Below are 17,224 nucleotides of genomic sequence, written 5' to 3'. Positions count from 1 at the left end.
GCTGTGTGAAGTTTGCTGATGTCTGATATCATTGGACCGTGGAGTCATATTCTCCAAATATTAAGGTTACCATGTGTAATATCTAAAGGAGATGTTGACCATATTTCAGTCTGAATTTATTTAATTTACATTTGTTTTGAAAGCGTTAGCTGTCCTGTCTTCTTTCTGGTGGTTAAATTTACCATATTTATTCTCGCTGGCTCATAAATATCTCTGTGCTAGTTGTTTAATTGGCAGTTGGTTTCATTTAAGTTGATAGAAGACCTATCTGTGAAGGGAAGGATGTTATCAAAATGCATAGACTAATCTTATTAGGTGAAAGCATTTCTGTTTAAATGGAAAATTATTTGACTATCTTCAGTGCCTCTTCTTGAATGGCTACAGTTGATTCCTGGAGGCTCATATATTGTTTCCTGAGTCATGTAACTGAACAGAGAGGCAATGGAAAATGGTTTCCCTTAATTTTAAGTGATGAGCACCATCTTGCTTCCCTGGCTGTAATTGCTTTATTGTTTTGCTTTCAAATATCATTGGAATAAGCAATATGATACAGTGCATATAGGGAAGTATATGAAATCCTTTCTGTGTTTGTGTTGGGTTTTTTTTTATCCTTCCCCTAACCAAATCCACTCTGTTTTATTCATAGCTGTGCCTGCGGCTGAAGTCATGTGGTAGTACATCTGCTTTACACCAACAGGACCGTTTTACATAACTCATTCTGTGCAACCACAATGTCAGCTTCTAATCCGGGCTAATCCAATGCTTCCCTGAAGAGCTGCATTAACAAATCTTGCTTCAGCATTTTCCGCTAAGCCTTTAACAGCTAGCAGTCCACTGGATGGCATGTGGCACAGAGCTCAGAGGAGGTCAAGCTGGGGTGTGCAGAGCCACCAGTCTCTGTTCATCCCCTGATGACCACAGCCCTCCAGGGCAAGGCTGGAGCCGAAAGCTGTAGGCTCTGCTGCTCAACCCTCTGCAGAGGCTACAGCGACACAAGGAGATGTGGTGCCTGGGAGAGCCTGGGCTGAAAGCAAAGAGCTGATGTGCCAAAACAGGCAAAGCCCCTGCCTTGCCTCAGTGACTTCTAAAATCCTGACCAGAACTTCTCTGGAGGAGTGCAGATTGTGGTGCACAGTGTGTACTTGCATCCCTGCATGGCCAAATCCAATGCATGCCCAGAGATGCTATTTGTTTCCTTGAAGGGCAGTGGAGCGTCACAGCAATTTCTGCAAATTGCAAGAATACAATTGTGGTGTGTGTCTCTCTGAAGACTGAGGGAACTATTGTTTGCTTTTTGGTATTTTTTTGTGCCTTTGACAGGAGATGCCTCCTGGTGTTTGGGGAAAAGGAGTTCTTCTGAATCGCAATGAACACCTGAACATATGCTCCTCAAGTGGAGCCAGCAAGCATAAAGAGCTCAAGCAGTACTCCCACAGAAATTCATGAATTTCAGGCTGCTGCCTCAGAGCCCCTTCTTTCATTACTATGGGACTTAGCACGTCTCTGTTGAAAATGACAAACTTAAAGCTGTTTTCTTTTTTTAATTTATCCTTATTTTTGTCTGAATTTTTCTACCTACATACTTACAGGCCCTTACTTTCCTGGTACTTTTCCTTACTTTCCCTGCCTGAAAAGAAAAAAAGCATCTAATTACTCTTAATTTCTCTTTGTTTGGCAAATATAGATGTTGAGGTCTGATTTTTGTCCTGAGACTGCTGTGATTGTGATGATGGCACAACTTTACATCTTCAGAGTCAGAAGAGCACAAGCTGGCATAAAGCTGTGCTACAGATATGGATACACAGAAGCAATCACTGCCTTACATTATCTGCTGTCATGAGCTACTCCAGGTCACATTCAGTGCATTTTTGAATAGCATTTGGCCCAGAGCAATAGAGTCCTCTAAAAAGTGTCCCCTGTCCAGGCACCTAAGTCCCTTGGAGCAAAACTAGGTGGAACATCCATAAATGTTTCCTCATTGTTGCTGTTAGTTATCCTTGCATGCATGTGCTTGTGGGGGTCAATGTCAGAAACGCACTGACAGCTGAAGAGCATGTGCTGTCTTTAACGCTTAGTACCATGCATACAGCTGTGCTGATTTTAGTGGATCGGCTTGAGACTGGGGAGGAGAAATATTCTGTCCTGTTCTAAATTGTTTGTTCAAAAAACAGTAACAACAAACAAACCACAAACCGTGGAAGTATGACTTAATCTTCTCATTCTTTTCCACGCTGTGTTGGGCAGAAGAGCAGCTAAGGCATTTGCAGATGCAAAAATACACTTCTGGGACTTCTCCCTGTGGGAAACCATTGCTTCACAGAGGAATGATTTAAACAGCTGTAGTTTGTCTTGACAGCATATTTGCTTTACTCTGAGCTGCAAAATAACCTTTTTACCAAAGTTGCTCTTAGCTGTGAAAATCAGATGCTGCAGTATATGCCTTTGCAGGCGTTAGGTGTTTCTTGAAAGAGGCAGAGGTGGCTGAAAAATGGAGGCACGCTTTGAAAAACAAACCAACTGAAAAACTCTTCGTCTGCCAAAAATGCAAAAAACTGATTTTAAAATGAAAAAGAAAGTGTAGCTCACCTAGAAACCAGGATAAAATTTAGGGGACAAGGACAACAATCCACAACAATATTTGATCTGGAAATGCTATCATTTTGTTTCATGGGATTATTTGTCCAAGTTTTTGTGCACTTTCTGGTTAGTATTTTTCTTTGTTTGGACTTTTTTAATTTCTCACGCCACTATCATTCTCTCACTCCTGCCACCCACCGGGGGTCATTTTCCTTATCACACAGTACTTGTATTACTTATGATTGCACCAACACAGTGTTACATCCCCTGTCAGCACTGAAATACAGCTCATACTAGAAAACAGAAACCACTGGTGATACTTTTAAGTTTCTCAATCACCAGATTTTGTTTTAGGCTTGCCTAAACAAAGTGTTGAAGTTTAGTTTTCTTTATTAGAATAATAAAAGTTCTTTGTGGGAAAACACTCCCTGCAGGAAAAAAAATTGCTCGAAAGACTTCATTTCTTTAGAGTAAAAATAAAGCTAATGTGTCCAGTCATTCAAGTGAGTAGAAAGAAGTGTTATAGAAAATACCATACATACAAAAAAAAAAAAAGTATCTGCAAGGATATTGTGTAAAAGATGGGCCAGACCTGAAGAGTTTACCAGACCTGAGAGGTTTGGGGTTTCTGTGTGATTCTTTAAGTGTTTGATTCAGGCTGAAGTTCTGCCAGCCACCTCTTGGTGAAAGGATCAACAGGGCTTGTTTAGAGAGTCTTTCCTTCCTTGCCTTGTTTTCTGCTATTTTTTTTTCCTTGCTTCAGTTTTCTGTATTTGTATGACTCTGTCCTTGGGTATCACGCAACCATTTAGTTGTACATTTCCATCCTGTATAATTATTGTAACTTCCATGATACATTGATTTTTGGGTGCTTTGAGAATCACTAACTTCATAAAAAGCTGATTGTATCACAGTGTTGCATAGTATGTAAAGTGGGCTCTTAATTCTAGAGAGTTTTCACAGGACAGTGGCAGTTGCTCACAGTGTTTCTGTTTGAAGAGAGGTGTATGCTACAGAGCTGGCACGGGCCTGCACCTTCTTTGTCTTCTTTTTAGATTAATTTTACAGTTGCCTGTGTCACTTCGTTGACTGAAGTCACGTGTCATAGTTTCCATTTAAATAAAAAAGGATTGAGGAATCCAGTTTTGGACAACATTGAAACTAGCTAGTTTACCATGCTGGCTCAGGATTGAACACTTGGCTAGCAGTCAGTGTCAGAAGACTGGGGAAATAAAGGAGAAAAAATGTTCTGCTTACCACTCTGGCATGATTTCATAAAACCCATAAAATCTCCAGTTCTGTCACCTTCATCTTACACTTTCTCTTCATTCAAAGGTTTTTCTATATTTCAAAGGATTTGCAGAAATAGCTTTGAAATTATCTTAGTGTTTCCTACCTGTATGATATTCAGATCTTCAGGAGTTTGTCTTAGGCAAGACCTATCAAACTGAGCATTTGCAGGAAGTACCAGACAGAGGCCGGCAAGAAAAGTCCAGCCAAGATTTCTGTGGTGGCTGCAACCCCACTCATCGTTTCTCAGATTTTCCTTAGTATTTTGTTGTGCTGGAACTCTAAATGACTAATAGCATGCTTAGTTGTTTTGGAGAGTTAAGTAAGGTGTGAAAAGCAAAGCTGGTACATAGCAATGATATTATTTTTGTACATTAACTCCTTTAATAATGGAATCAATTCTCAGCAGCCATTCTCACTTTTAAAACTGTAGAAACAAGCTCTGTGTGTTGGACCATGAACAGCAGGTGGATGTTGATTAGCGAAGAATGACGTGCATCATTGCAGAGTCTCTAGATAGCCACGAAAAAAAGAACTTGATTCTCTCCAAATTCTGCATTCTCAACATATTTGCTAGCAAGGCTCAACGAAGATCAGCCTTTATTTGTAGAGAAATAAGAGAGCCCTGAGTCAGTTCAGTTTTTCCCTTCCCGTGTATGAATGTTGCCTTTTGATCAAACTGCCTACGTACAGTTCTTTTTCTGTAACTACCTTTGCCTGCCTTGTCTGCTTAGGCTGTAAGCTTGTTGGGCAGTGACAGGCTGTGTGTGCCAGTATGAAAGGGATGCTGACCTCGGGAGGAGCCTTGAGGTGCTGCAGTGACATAAGCACTGTTGGTGCAGAGGATTTGATAGGCAGGGAGAACATCTGGCTGGCACTTAATGCATAACAAGTCAGATCTTTTCCTGCAACAAACTGCTACTGACTGAAGTTGAACTAAGGTTTTTGGTTCTCTGATTTGCTTTGAAAGGAAATATTTTAAGGGGAATTATAAGCAAGTATTTTGACTAAATTACCAAGATACTTTGGTAGAGTTCTCTCCCTCCCCTGGATTGCTTTTCTTGGTTTAACTTTTACTATCGAGCATAACCAAGACTTCTGACGTAATTTCATCACACAGTAGTATGCAGTTGATAGGTTTCTGACCTAGTGTCAACTGAGCTTCCAATCTTAATCAAGTCTTTACTTATTCAGGTAACTGTGCGTGTTTACAGTGATCTCTACTGTGAAGTTCTTACTGTCTGTTTGCTTTCTGTGTCCTTAAATGAGATCACTGCGGAACACGACTGTTGCAAGGCCGTGGCTTGAGTTCCCACTGTGTCCTCACATCCACCACAGCAGCTCTGCTTCACAGCATGTGTTTTATTGTGTACATTTTCATCTTTGATTTTTTTTGTCTTTGCACCCTGCACTGCCCTCAACCTTTTCCCCTTCTCCATCTGTCTGACTTACCAGTGCTTCTGGTTTGGTTTTAGGGGTTTAATACCTAATTATACTTTAGTTTTAGGCTTTCTATCTCTTTCATCCCAGTAAAAGTCAGTGAATATGGGTTGACTTCTGAGGGTAGGCTGTAAGGATTGCCTGAAAGAAGCAGCACTTCATTAAATTTTATGTTTCTGGTTAGTTTCTCCTCATATTTTAATTTAATCCAAGAAACAGAAATGTGCAGTGGGCACTGGAAATATGTTTAAGATAAGGGCTTACAGTTATATGTTAGAATTATAGCTGCTGTTTCTTCGGAGTTAACTTCGAAGTGTTTTTTCAGCATGTGTTTTTGTGGAGTTTATAAACCAATTCCAGAGCTATAGGGGCTTTTAGGGGTCCTGTAGAGCATCAAAAGTAGTTAATAAAATACTGTCATCAACTGGATTTGTTATTGTTGATACAGTAAAGCCTGGGAGTACTGTACAGTAAGGTCAAAATAGGTATTTTGCTCCCATTTCATATTGTTGGGTTTGCTACCAAATACCCTTAGTGTAGTGGGAATTATGCGTTTTTATGCTTTGGAGGTCTAATCAACCCTTCACAAATGTGGACAAGAACCGTTTCAATGAACTTCTGATCAGAATTGAGATGGAAATCCTACTCTGTTGTAAGTGGAACTTACAGCTGCCTGTATTTAAGTTAACACTTAGCAAATTATCTTAGGACTGCCTAAGACTGTGAAGTTTGCTGAGCCATTTTGTGATGTAGTATTTAATTTTAACTTTTATGCCAACTTGAGCAGTTATGGATTTTGTATTAAATAACTGAGCACTGGGTTGTTACTCTAGGTGGGTGCTACATCCTCTACCTGCTTTTAAAAGCACAATTTTAAAAGCTTTAGTTAAAAAAAAGTAGAAGAAGAAATATCTTGCTAGTTTAATGACTGAAATTTAGGGAAGAAGGGAAGGAAAGTTGTTCTGCCTAAAGGCAGAACAGAAAGGAAAGGTTGTCTAGCTGTCTTGTGGAGAAGCACTACAATCCACTAGTGCTGTGGACCAGAGACATAAAATTTATCAGGCTTCTGAAGGGCCTCTCAGTTATCGCCTTCTTGTGAAATATCCACCCAGTGCTTCCCTGCGTCTCCTCAGCTGTCTAAACATCTTTCTTTGCATCAGTCTACAGAGGCTTTTTAGATCCTTTTGGATAGACTATCAAAAAAAAATTCCCCTGGCAACAAGCATGCTGCCTTCTAGGACTGCCAGGACTGAGCAATACTTTGTTGCAGGTGTCCATCTGAGTGCTACTGGCATGGTGCTCAGCTGTGGAGTTTCCGGAAAGCAGGAGTTTGCTTATTTCTTCACTGTTTCTTCTGCTGAAGTGGTGGAGGGGAGAGCCTGACTGAAAGCCCAGGGGTGAGAGACATGCAGGTGGAGGATGTGAAGCAAGTGTACTGAGGGATAGGGCTGAAGGCAGGCTAATTCAGCCAAGATAAACAGAAAGACAAGCAGTTCAGTAGGCACTGGGGAATGTAGGAGAGCAGAGAAGCCAGAGGAGAAGGGCACAGAGGTGCAGGGTGCACTGGAGGAGGAGCCAGTGGTCTGGTAGGTGAGGTAAAAAGATGGTCCAAATCTGGGACTCCCCAGTGAGACATCCCCACAGCACTGTTATTAACCGAGGCAGTAACTGAACCCTGATACCCTTGCTGTTGCTTTTTACTTTCAGCAAGCAGCTGTGAAGCCTTCCAGCAAATGAGCGCCTCTTCCATCTTCTGTCCTCTGCTTGTCAAAATTGGTTGTCCCATTGTATACAAGGTTTTACGTGGGCAACAGTGATCTTGGTATAGATCCTGAATGTATGGAAATCAGCATGGTCCTATGTCATGATTTGTTTTCATTCTTCGGTTGAAGGGGGAATGTTTTGTGGTTCTGGTTTTTTTTTTTGGTTCCTTTTTTTTTAATTGCAAAGTAAAATTCAAAACTAAACACATTAAAGCTTCTTGGTATTTTACAATACAAACATAATCTCTCTTAATAATGTTACAGAGACAGTCCAACACTGTTTGGCAAGTGCTTTGCAAAATAAATCGGCCAGAATGCGTTTCCCTCACCTGCATCAGACCAGCCCAATGCCCTAACTTTTCAGCAGGGTTTATCTCCTATGTCTGCATTTCTTGTAGCTTTTTGCAGGTTTAAAAATACTCTATGTTCTTCTAACTTCCAAACAAACTGTCCACATCTCTCTCTAGAAAGGCAACAAAATGGCTCAGAAGACAGCAGTCACATCCCGCACACCTACGCCCACAGGCACACACAGCAGCAGTGCATATACTTAAGCTGTCTCTAACACACATAATTTTCCTTCTTACTAAGTACTTGTCTCTTCCCTTTTCAGTGGTTTTAAAAGAAAAGATTTATATATGCATATGTACACATAGTAGAAGAAAGAGAAAGGAAAAAAGTTGCAGGAGTTGATTTATCTGCCTCCAGATCTGTCAAATGAAAGTCTGGAGTGGTTTCTGCAGATTCGGGTCCAAATCCAAAGTCTATGGAGATTATCATGTACTATTGCGGCACAGAGAATATTTTTGAGAAAAATTGTGGTCTAAATTTCTAGAGGATTTAAAGTGTATCAATAATAAGTGTGTCATAGGCAACTCTCTAAGGGGGGAGGGGGCGTATGGTTTAGGATTTTCCATGCCAGCTCTGGAATATTTGGTTTTCTTAAGAAATCATGGAATAGAATCATTAAGGTTGGAAAAGACCTCTAAGATCATCAAGTCCAACCATCATCCCAGCACCACCCTGCCTACTCAACCACGTCCTGAAGTGCCATGTCTACATGTTTGCTTTTTTAACTACTCCAGAGATGGTGACTCCACCACTTCCTGGGCAGCCTGTTCCAATGCTTCACCGCTCTTACAGTAAGGTCATTTTTCCTAATATCCAATCTAAACCTCCCTGCGTGCAACTTGAGGCCATTTCCTTTTGTCCTATCACTTTTTATTTGGGAGAAGAGACCAACACCCACCTTACTACAACCTACTTTTAGGCAGTTGTAGAGAGTGAGGAAGTCTCCCTTCAGCCTCTTCTCCGCCAGACTAAATGGCTCCAGTTCCCTCAGCCACTCCTCATAACCCCTGTGGTCCAGACCCTTCCCCAGCTTTGCTGCCCTTCTCTGGACAGGCTCCAGCACCTCAATGTCTGTCTTGCACTGAGGGGCCCAAAACTGAACACAGCATTTGAGGTGCAGCCTCACCAGCACCAAGTACAGGGGGACAACCACTTTCCTGCTCCTGCTGGCCACAGCATTTCTGATACAAGCCAGGATGCCATTGGTGTTCTTGGCTAACTGGGCACACTGCTGGCTGTCAACCAGTACCCCCAGGTCCTTTTCCTCCAGGCACCTTTCCAGCCACACTTCCATAGGCCTGTAGCACTGCACAGGTTATTGTGACTAAAGTGCAGGACCCAGCTACTGGCCTTGTTAAACCTCATACAACTGGCCTTGGCCAGTTCAGCCTGTCCAGGTCCCTCTGCAGAGCCTTGCTGCCTTCAAGCAGATTAACACTCCCACCCAGTTGGTGTAATCTGCAAATTTACTGAAGGACCACTCAATTTCCTCATCCAGGTGATTGATAAAGATGTTAAACAGAACTGGCCCCAACACTGAGCCCTGGGTAACACTGAGCCCTGGGTAACGCTGCTTGTTGCTGGCCTCCAGCTGGATTTAGCTCTGTTCACCACAATTCTCGGGGCTCAGCCATCCAGCCACTTTTTTACCCAACAAAGAGTACACCTTTCTAAGCCATGAACCACCAGCTTCTCTAGGAGAATGCTGTGGGAAACAGTGTCAAAGGCTTTACTGAAGTCAGGGTAAATAACATCCACAGCCTTTCCTTCATCCACTAGGTGGAAGGAGATGAAGTTCATCAAGCAGGACCTGCCCTTCATAAGCCTGTGGTGGTTGGGCCTGATCCTCTGGTTGACCTCAAGATGAACTGCTCCATAACCTTCCGCAGCACCAATATCAGGCTGACAGGCTTATAGTTACCCAGATCATCCTTCCAGCCCTTCTTGTAGATGAGTGTTGTGCTAGCAAGACTCCAGTCATCTGGGACTTGCCCTGTTAACCAGGAATGCTGATAAATTATGGAGATTGGTTTGGTAAGGTCCTCTGCCAGCTCCCTCAAGTACTCTCAGATGGATCCCACCTGGCCCCATGGACTTGTGAATGTCCAGGCAGCCTAGCAGGTCATTAACTGCTTCCTCCTGGATTATGAAGGGTTTATTCTGCTCTCTGTCCCTGTCTTCCAGCTCAGGGGGGTGAATACTCTGAGGATAACTGTTCTGGCTATTAAAGACTGAGACAAAGAGGCATTAAACACCTCAGGAAATGCATGAAGGATACATCATATTTAACTCATGTAAGCTAATAAAACTTACATTTCTTTAACAACAAAATGCTCATCACTGGAGTTCAGAGTTATCATTTTCTGTCATATACAGTAATATCACCAAATCTTCAGGGAATATTAATCACATATTTTTCATTCCATACCTTTACATCAAGTCTATCTGCTTTTCATAAGATATGTTCTACGAAATCACAAGATGCTGTGTATGATCTGTATTTTCTTTTCTTGTATTTGTGTCAATCTGGAAAGCCATAGCAATCTCTTCTGAGTTTAGAAGATGTGTATTTATGCTAATGTCGGAAATCATCAACATCCTAAAATTTTTACATTTTTTTTTTTTGCAGATAATCCACTTTAATTTTACTTAGCTTTTCCAGTTTTCTCTCTGATTTCTTGCTTAAATCAGACTAGATATGTAATGAAGATGAGCTATTACACTAGTGAATTTTGCTCTGTTGAGGAATAATATTCAAAAATCTTTCCTTGGGATTATTTTGAGATTTCCATATACAAAAAAAATCATTACTTGTGGATTTGTGGAGCTTGACAGAAGTTTGTCTTTTAGTTGGACTTCAGTTTTTAAGCAAAATTTTAAATAAGCTAGCTGGGTAGTGCATTCAGCTTTGGCACCTGAGAATATGAAAATACCTTTTCCCTGTAACTACCTCTAAACAACACTAACTTGTAGATTTTGCTGTGTTGCTCACAAAGTGTTGGTCAAATTGCATTGCAAGTCTAGAAAGAGGTGATATTTCATGCAGTTTTGTGTCTTCAAGCACTCTTTTTTTTTTTTTTCCCTCTCAAACCTGGATTTCCAAACGGGACACATACAAAGGCAAACAAAGCTACTGATTGAAAAATATAATGTCAAAGGGAAATTTCTTATTAGGAAAAGAAGGCTTTGCCTTTAGAAAAATCTCAGTGTTTTTTGTTTCCACCGTCAGTATTACCATTTTATCTTATGGGAATTACGATTTCAGTTCCTTCCTGTGTCCTTTTCCTTCTAGTGAGCCTTGCCCCTCAACTGAGTCATTTGTTCAGCCTCAGGGAAAGCCTGCAGCAGATTGTGGGAGATGAGCTGGCCAGAGAGGGAAGGAGGGAGAAAAAAAGAGAAATGCTACATTTCAGGCAATGTTCTGTTTAAAATGTCTTCCTCCACCACCATTGAGTCAGCTGCTACACTAGGGATCTGGTGAGTGCAAAACTTGATGAACGGAAGTGGCTTGTGTTCTAATAAGAAGCTGAATGAGATTGAGCCTTTCTTTGAATTATTTAAAGAACAATTAATCCTAGAAAAGTCAATTTCCAAAAACGTCAGAGCAATATGTTATGCGATAGTTACACTTACTGACTTCAGTAATTTTCAGCCATCTCCTAAGAGACACTGCACACAGTAGAGGAGGATACAAAGACAAATGTAATGAAACATTTCAATATTTCTATCCTTTAAAAATTCCATTTGGCAAAAAGTTCCAATAGCTTGGTTTTTATCTTTGCTCAAGAAAAACACAGATGTGAAAACATCTGTGACTTCCTTCACAGCAACAGCTTATATTTTTGATCCGCTTTAATGGCCTTTGGAAGTATGATCATCTTCAGATTAAGTTCATCCTTGTCAAACAGACAGGAGTAATATCTTCATTACTTTCTCATATATTTCTTGTCCTTCTCAAATATTCTTGTGTTTGTATGTTTTCATACTGGCACATTTTCCAGTGCAATTATTGCCCTCCTTCAATAGGCTTTGACATTGCAGAATGACAGTTACAAATACTAGAATCCCTGAACGAACAGGATTGGAAATGGCCAGCGGACTAAAAATGTTCGCTTGAAGTTTGGCTTGAAGTAGTGGGTGAAAATATTTGCATAAATGAATTTTTAATGGATACTAAAAATAAAAAGCTGTTAAAGAAAATATAGCTTGTCTACATTATCATGCGATTTTAATTATGCAAGCTTTTATGTTGTGTATTTTGACTTAGGGCCATGTGAGACACATGAGTGAGCTGTCACTCACACAGAGTTAATTATAATTTGTCCATATAGGGGAAAAACCCTGAGAAAATATGATAACACTTTTCATTGGCAGTAAACACTAGTTGCTGTTAGTCATTTGAGAAAAGTATTTTTAGCAGACTATACAAACTCTGTAGTTCAGTCTGTTCCCTGAAAAGAGGTGTATTAGCACGTGGCTAGACCTACTACAGGAATAGATTTTATTGACTAAGGAACTGTATCCTGTACCATAACATTCTTCTCATTTTTTCTTTCCCTTGAACAAGAGAATATATTTTTATTCGGTGTTTGGCAATCCAAGCCAGGTTATTTTAGATGACATTCACTTGAAATGTGCTGAGTGTAAAATGCTATTTTCAGAGTAGCTGCTTTTATATAGCATTGCAAACAGAAATCTTTAGTTTCCCACGTTTAACACAGAACCAGTTTATACAGCATATTTAAGTCTTTGCACTTCTCCTAGGTAAGCGGCAAATAACTAGTTGTCACCAACATGTAGGGCAACAAATGGATAAAGAAAGAATGGATTCTGAGTTCTATAATTTTTAATAATTTTTAAACTAGCTACAAAATGTCAATCACTTCACAAACTGACAGGAGACATAAGGAATTTCATATTACATGCTGTAAATTATATTTATCTCACAGTTTATCTAGAGTTCATTCATTTAGGTTTTTTTATTATTTTTTAATTAAGTCAGCTACTAAACATCTTAGCGATTTGGTGTGCATAGCTCTAGGTAAGCAACAGAGAACTGTACCGATAACAAACCACATGGGGATAGCGACTAGTAAGAGAGAGCCTTATAAAAATTACATTTCTTTGCACCATTTCATATGGTAGTCATTTCCTCCAAAAGATAGTCTTCAAAAGCAGCAGACAAACCCAATATATTACACTTATTTCTTTTTGTCTTTGACATATTTTCAGCCAAGCTTTTATTTTGCTGGCAATGGCTAAATGGTGAGTGCCAAAACCCTCTTTTTTCATAATTAAAAAAAAATGATCATGATTAATAACTATATATATATCAACAAGAAAAAAGTGGCACGACTGCAAACTTGCTGGTATAACATAGTCCCAAAAGAGTCCGAATACTGAGCATGCTTTTGTTGTCATTGTTGGTGTGCTACTGCCATGGGAAAAGTCTTGTTTAAGTAGGAGTCTAAAAGTCTATTTATTCCTCATGCATAAATGCATAAATCACATCACTTTTTAGTGCAATGCTTGTTATAGTAATATAATTCCACATTGTCTAATCATGAAATCATAACAACAGATAGTGGCAATGAAGAACCGAAGACAGCAGGTTTAAGTGCTTAAACATCATGATACCCAAAGACAGGAGCATGGCAGTAGCTCTGTGGAATGTCACAGTTTTACAAGAACAATACTGTATATTTAAAGGTTAACAGCACGTTTAGCATTCCAACAGTGTTGTCATTCAGCAAACATCATTTAAAAAAAGAGAAAGGAGGTGAGAAGAAAAGGAATCCAAAACAGAAATAAGGAAAGGAAAAATCCCAAAAAACATCATAGTGAGCTATAGCCATCAAATCAGCACTATGTACAACCTTTGGAAAGAAAGATATCTAGAAAAAAATAATTACAAGTATCATTTTTGGAAAGCTGACAAACTACACCGGACAACATTTACAATGGGGCTGATATGTGCATGTGTGCAAACCTAGTAGGTAAATACCATGATAAAAGCATGAAGGTGCTGCCCTGTTGGACAGTGTTAAAAGGAAATGCACTTTGCTGCATTTAACCACTGCCCAGCATCTTTGTTGCACGCTGGTTGGCTTCATCAATCCTGGTTTTGTTGGAATCAGCCTAGGGAAACACAAAGGAAAGAAACAGATTAATAAAGGGCAGAAAGAGAGTATCTACAATGCCTAGTGAACAGTTCTTTAGTTTTGGCTAAGTCAGGAAAAAAATGAAGCTTGAAAACACTGGGGAAGCTGTTTTTGTAGTAGTATTGGGGGACCAAAAGGAAATTACAGATTTGCTGGTGTTACGTCACTTCAAGCAGCCTTTAAGTAGAACTTTTATGTTTGTATTAAGCTTTGCAGAACTCTTGGAAATGCTGGCCAGATATATAGATTCTCCTGCTGATAGTGCTAGCAGTTTTGATGGTGGTGGATGAGAGGATGAGAACTCATGGTGTGTGCGTGGATTTCACTGGTGGAAAGCCTCAGTGCTTTCTAAGATTCATTAGATCTGGACTTTGTCCTAATTTAGATCACCAAGCATGCAGTCAAAACTAAAATTTTGGTCAGTGTACTGGAGAATTACTGGAGCAGAGAAGTTGGCAAAAGTAAATTTCTTTGAAAATGCATCAGTCTGGATCTATTTGTTCTACATGTGAAAAGGAGGAGTAATACGGTTCACCAGTTCTTGTAGTTGCAAGACTGAGTAACTACTCTCATTGGGCAGCATAAATGGGAACTAAGAAAAGGCAGGCATTCTGCCATTATTTGAAGCAATTAAACTGGAATTTAGCTGAGCATACGCTGAACCATTAATTTTACTTCCTTCCATGAGGTAACACTTGCGATGCTTATAACACGTTGTTAACGCAATGACACCATGTGGAAGGCTTAGTTCTTTTTGAGTGAGAAGACACTTTGACCACAGCTTTCTGAAGCTCTGCAAAAGTTAGTTTTGGAGACTAAAGACATTGTTTTAACTGACAAAAAATGGGAAAGCTCTATTCAAACCCATGTTGCTATGCTAGCAGAGGGAATACATAGAAAATTTTCATTTTTTTAAATCAGAACTGTGGGAAAGGTGAGAATTATGTTCCTGCTTTAAAAGCAGAACTCAAATAGCAAACTCCTTTCTGTGATTGGCTGGCTGCATTTTGTTAGCTTTGATGATTATTCCCACATCTCTGGGTCATACCCAAACTGTACAGATTTATTTGAAATTTCCAATTTGCAAAGACAGAATGGCAAAGAAACTTTCCCACATACATTTCAAAATCCTCTGCAAATGGTTATACTGATGTGCAATAAATCATTCTTAAATATCTTGGGCTTTTCTCCATAACTGTTTTTGCAAATGCTATGTAGATGTGTATTTTTAGTACAGTAACATGTGCCAGACCCTCAACAAGCGTAAATCAGCATAACTACTCGTTATAAGCCACACTCCTTTCTTTTCAGCAGGAGTCTGACCTTGTCTACCACAGTATAGTTTTTGTGCTTTTACTAAAAGACTACCTAAAAATAAGTTAATGGTTTTGGAAGTGGTTAAGTTTGTCATGAAATTCATAAATATTGCTTGAATATTGATGTTCCTAAATAAGAACACTAAGATTTAACGCTAGTGGAGCATGTTGCATCAAAATCAGTGGGAGTCTTTGCCCAGACCTTCCCACCTTGGTCAATCCAAAATGTTTTGAGCCCTTTCTATATTCCTCCCAGCCTCTTGTTTAGGGATCAGTTTAGGGCTAGGGTGTTCTGGCCATGATGTCTCGTCCTTTTTGACCTACTTATCACACCGTTATTTTAGGCTTTGTCTCTTTCTCTCTTATTCATTACTATCTTGGTTACTGTGAACAGGTCAGATTACATTATTAGAATGCACTGGTTTAGGTGCATGCATCCAGTTTAACATAAATGCTTTAGGAGGATTTGGGGTAGTTTTGTGATGCATCCCAGCCTTTGCAAAATGTGCCAGCCAAGGGTCTTTCTAATTATCAAAATTGATCAGAAGCACAGCGCTCCAGCAATCAGGAAAAGAAAACAACTCCAGCATTCTGTGTGCCCACCACCAGCTGGGAATGATGGTTTATTGCAATATATCATTGCAAAATGGACATGTGTGCATTTGTGGATTCAGTATTATCTGGCTAGCTGTCATTTTTGTCTTTTGTAGAGATTTTCCCTAATATATTTGGTTTCTTTTTCTATTATTGTATTACTGTGTGTCCCTACTCTGAGAAATCTGGCAGATATTCATAAGGAGTGAAGACTGTCTTGGTTTTATGCTGCTTTCATGACAAGACCTCTGCGTATGCTGCAAGTCCATCTTTCAGAAATGTGTCACTGTTCTTTAGCCAAGGGCTCTGCCTGACAAGGCCTGCCTGTGAGGCTGGATTTAATGAATCTCATTAGCTTGTAATGTTGTTTTTCTGTTGCTGTATGAGATGCCCAACTCTGTAAGAAGACCACGTAGGTGTGGCAGGCCGATCCTTCATTTAGCCAACTGCGTAGAGATTTGGCCCATGTGCTTTATGTGCACAAAGGGCCTGGTCAACGTTTGCAATATCCAGATGTTTGCAAACATGAACTGATAGGAGAAGAGTGCCTTCTCAGGTTTGCTGCAGTTTGTGATAGTATCCTGCAGGCATGGATAGAACGTGACATTTCTCCATCCACGGGGCATGTCTCCTGCCTTTATGCTATATCATGAGTAGGGTAGCTGGTAACACGCAATAGTGCATGTCCTCGTAGTTGCTCTGAGAAAATAATGTATGTCCTAGTCTTCTTATTTAACAGTACTTAAGTTGTAGCTGCATAACCTTCTAGTCCTTGCAATATAGATAGATGTGCTGCTTTCTAGTGCTTTTCATGTAAATAACTGCAGTAAATCTTCCCTCCTGCCCTCGAACACCATATTTCATTTTTTCACAGAAATATGAAATGCTGCAGAATAGCATCACAGAAATACTCTGCATTTTCCAATACAGACAAACTAACAGATGTAAATTCGTAACACAAAACTTTTTACTGATGCAAAGCCATGTGCTCTACTATGTAAAGTGACTGTCTCTCTACTAGAGGCAGACTTCCCGCCTTTAAGACAACATATACTTCACCCAGTTCTCTCTGCAATCAAACTCCATTAAGGAAAGCTGCGTGAATCCCTCAGTTTTGTACATTCTTTGATTTTTTCACTAGGCTCTCATGAAGTTAATTGACATGAAAAATAGGCATGGACATCCTGCTTGTGTGAGACGGCTTGCACGTGTAAGAAGGCTCAAGAGTACAAGCGCTACCACTTAAGGTCAGCATTATCTCTAAGTAGCACATATAAGTCCTTGGTTGGATCCTCAGGATGTGTAAATCTCAGCTGAAGTCAAGAGTTGTATTGATTTTACACCAGATGAAGATCTAGCCTCTTACGTCACTTCAGCTTGGCTGTACCTATGCCTGGCACTCTGCCAGTACGAATGCAGATGGCTTGCAGATCTTGGGATCTGAGGATGGCAGTGAGTTCCCAGACGGGATTGGAGGGTGCTGCTATCTACTTCAGAAATCTGCAATGCAGGTCTGGCACTGGAACACAGTGCTCTCTGCTTTTTTAGATGGTGATTTTGCAAGAGTAATGCTGAGACTCAGTTATTTTTATATATATACACACACCGCCCCCCAAGACTGCTGCTAGATCTCTGTCCTAATGTGGTTACAAGCAGGCAGCATGATGACTGGCTGCACTGTTAGCATACAGCAAAGCCTTTCATAATAAATCCCCATCCTTTTCAGGGACAC

General features: G+C 40.1%; 1 protein-coding gene across 3 annotated transcripts in view; it reads right to left on the bottom strand.

Moving 5' to 3' along the window:
- Positions 1-12,239: 12,239 nt before the first annotated feature.
- The window catches only part of SNAP25 (synaptosome associated protein 25), a 64,683-nt gene continuing 59,698 nt past the window's right edge, over positions 12,240-17,224 (bottom strand). Inside the window, exon 8 of one of the 3 annotated variants that reach the window (XM_054062914.1) lies at positions 12,240-13,559. In XM_054062914.1, coding sequence (XP_053918889.1) covers positions 13,491-13,559 — 69 coding nt within the window. In that variant the 3' untranslated portion in view covers positions 12,240-13,490. The remainder of the gene's footprint in view (positions 13,560-17,224) is intronic. The other 2 variants (XM_009556490.2, XM_054062913.1) reach the window with 2 other exon arrangements.

The sequence above is a fragment of the Cuculus canorus genome, chromosome 3 (assembly GCF_017976375.1).
Source record: "Cuculus canorus isolate bCucCan1 chromosome 3, bCucCan1.pri, whole genome shotgun sequence".
In the NCBI taxonomy this organism is placed as follows: domain Eukaryota; kingdom Metazoa; phylum Chordata; class Aves; order Cuculiformes; family Cuculidae; genus Cuculus; species Cuculus canorus.
Note: the sequence above shows the minus strand (reverse complement) of the source record. Positions and strands in the feature narration are given on the sequence as shown.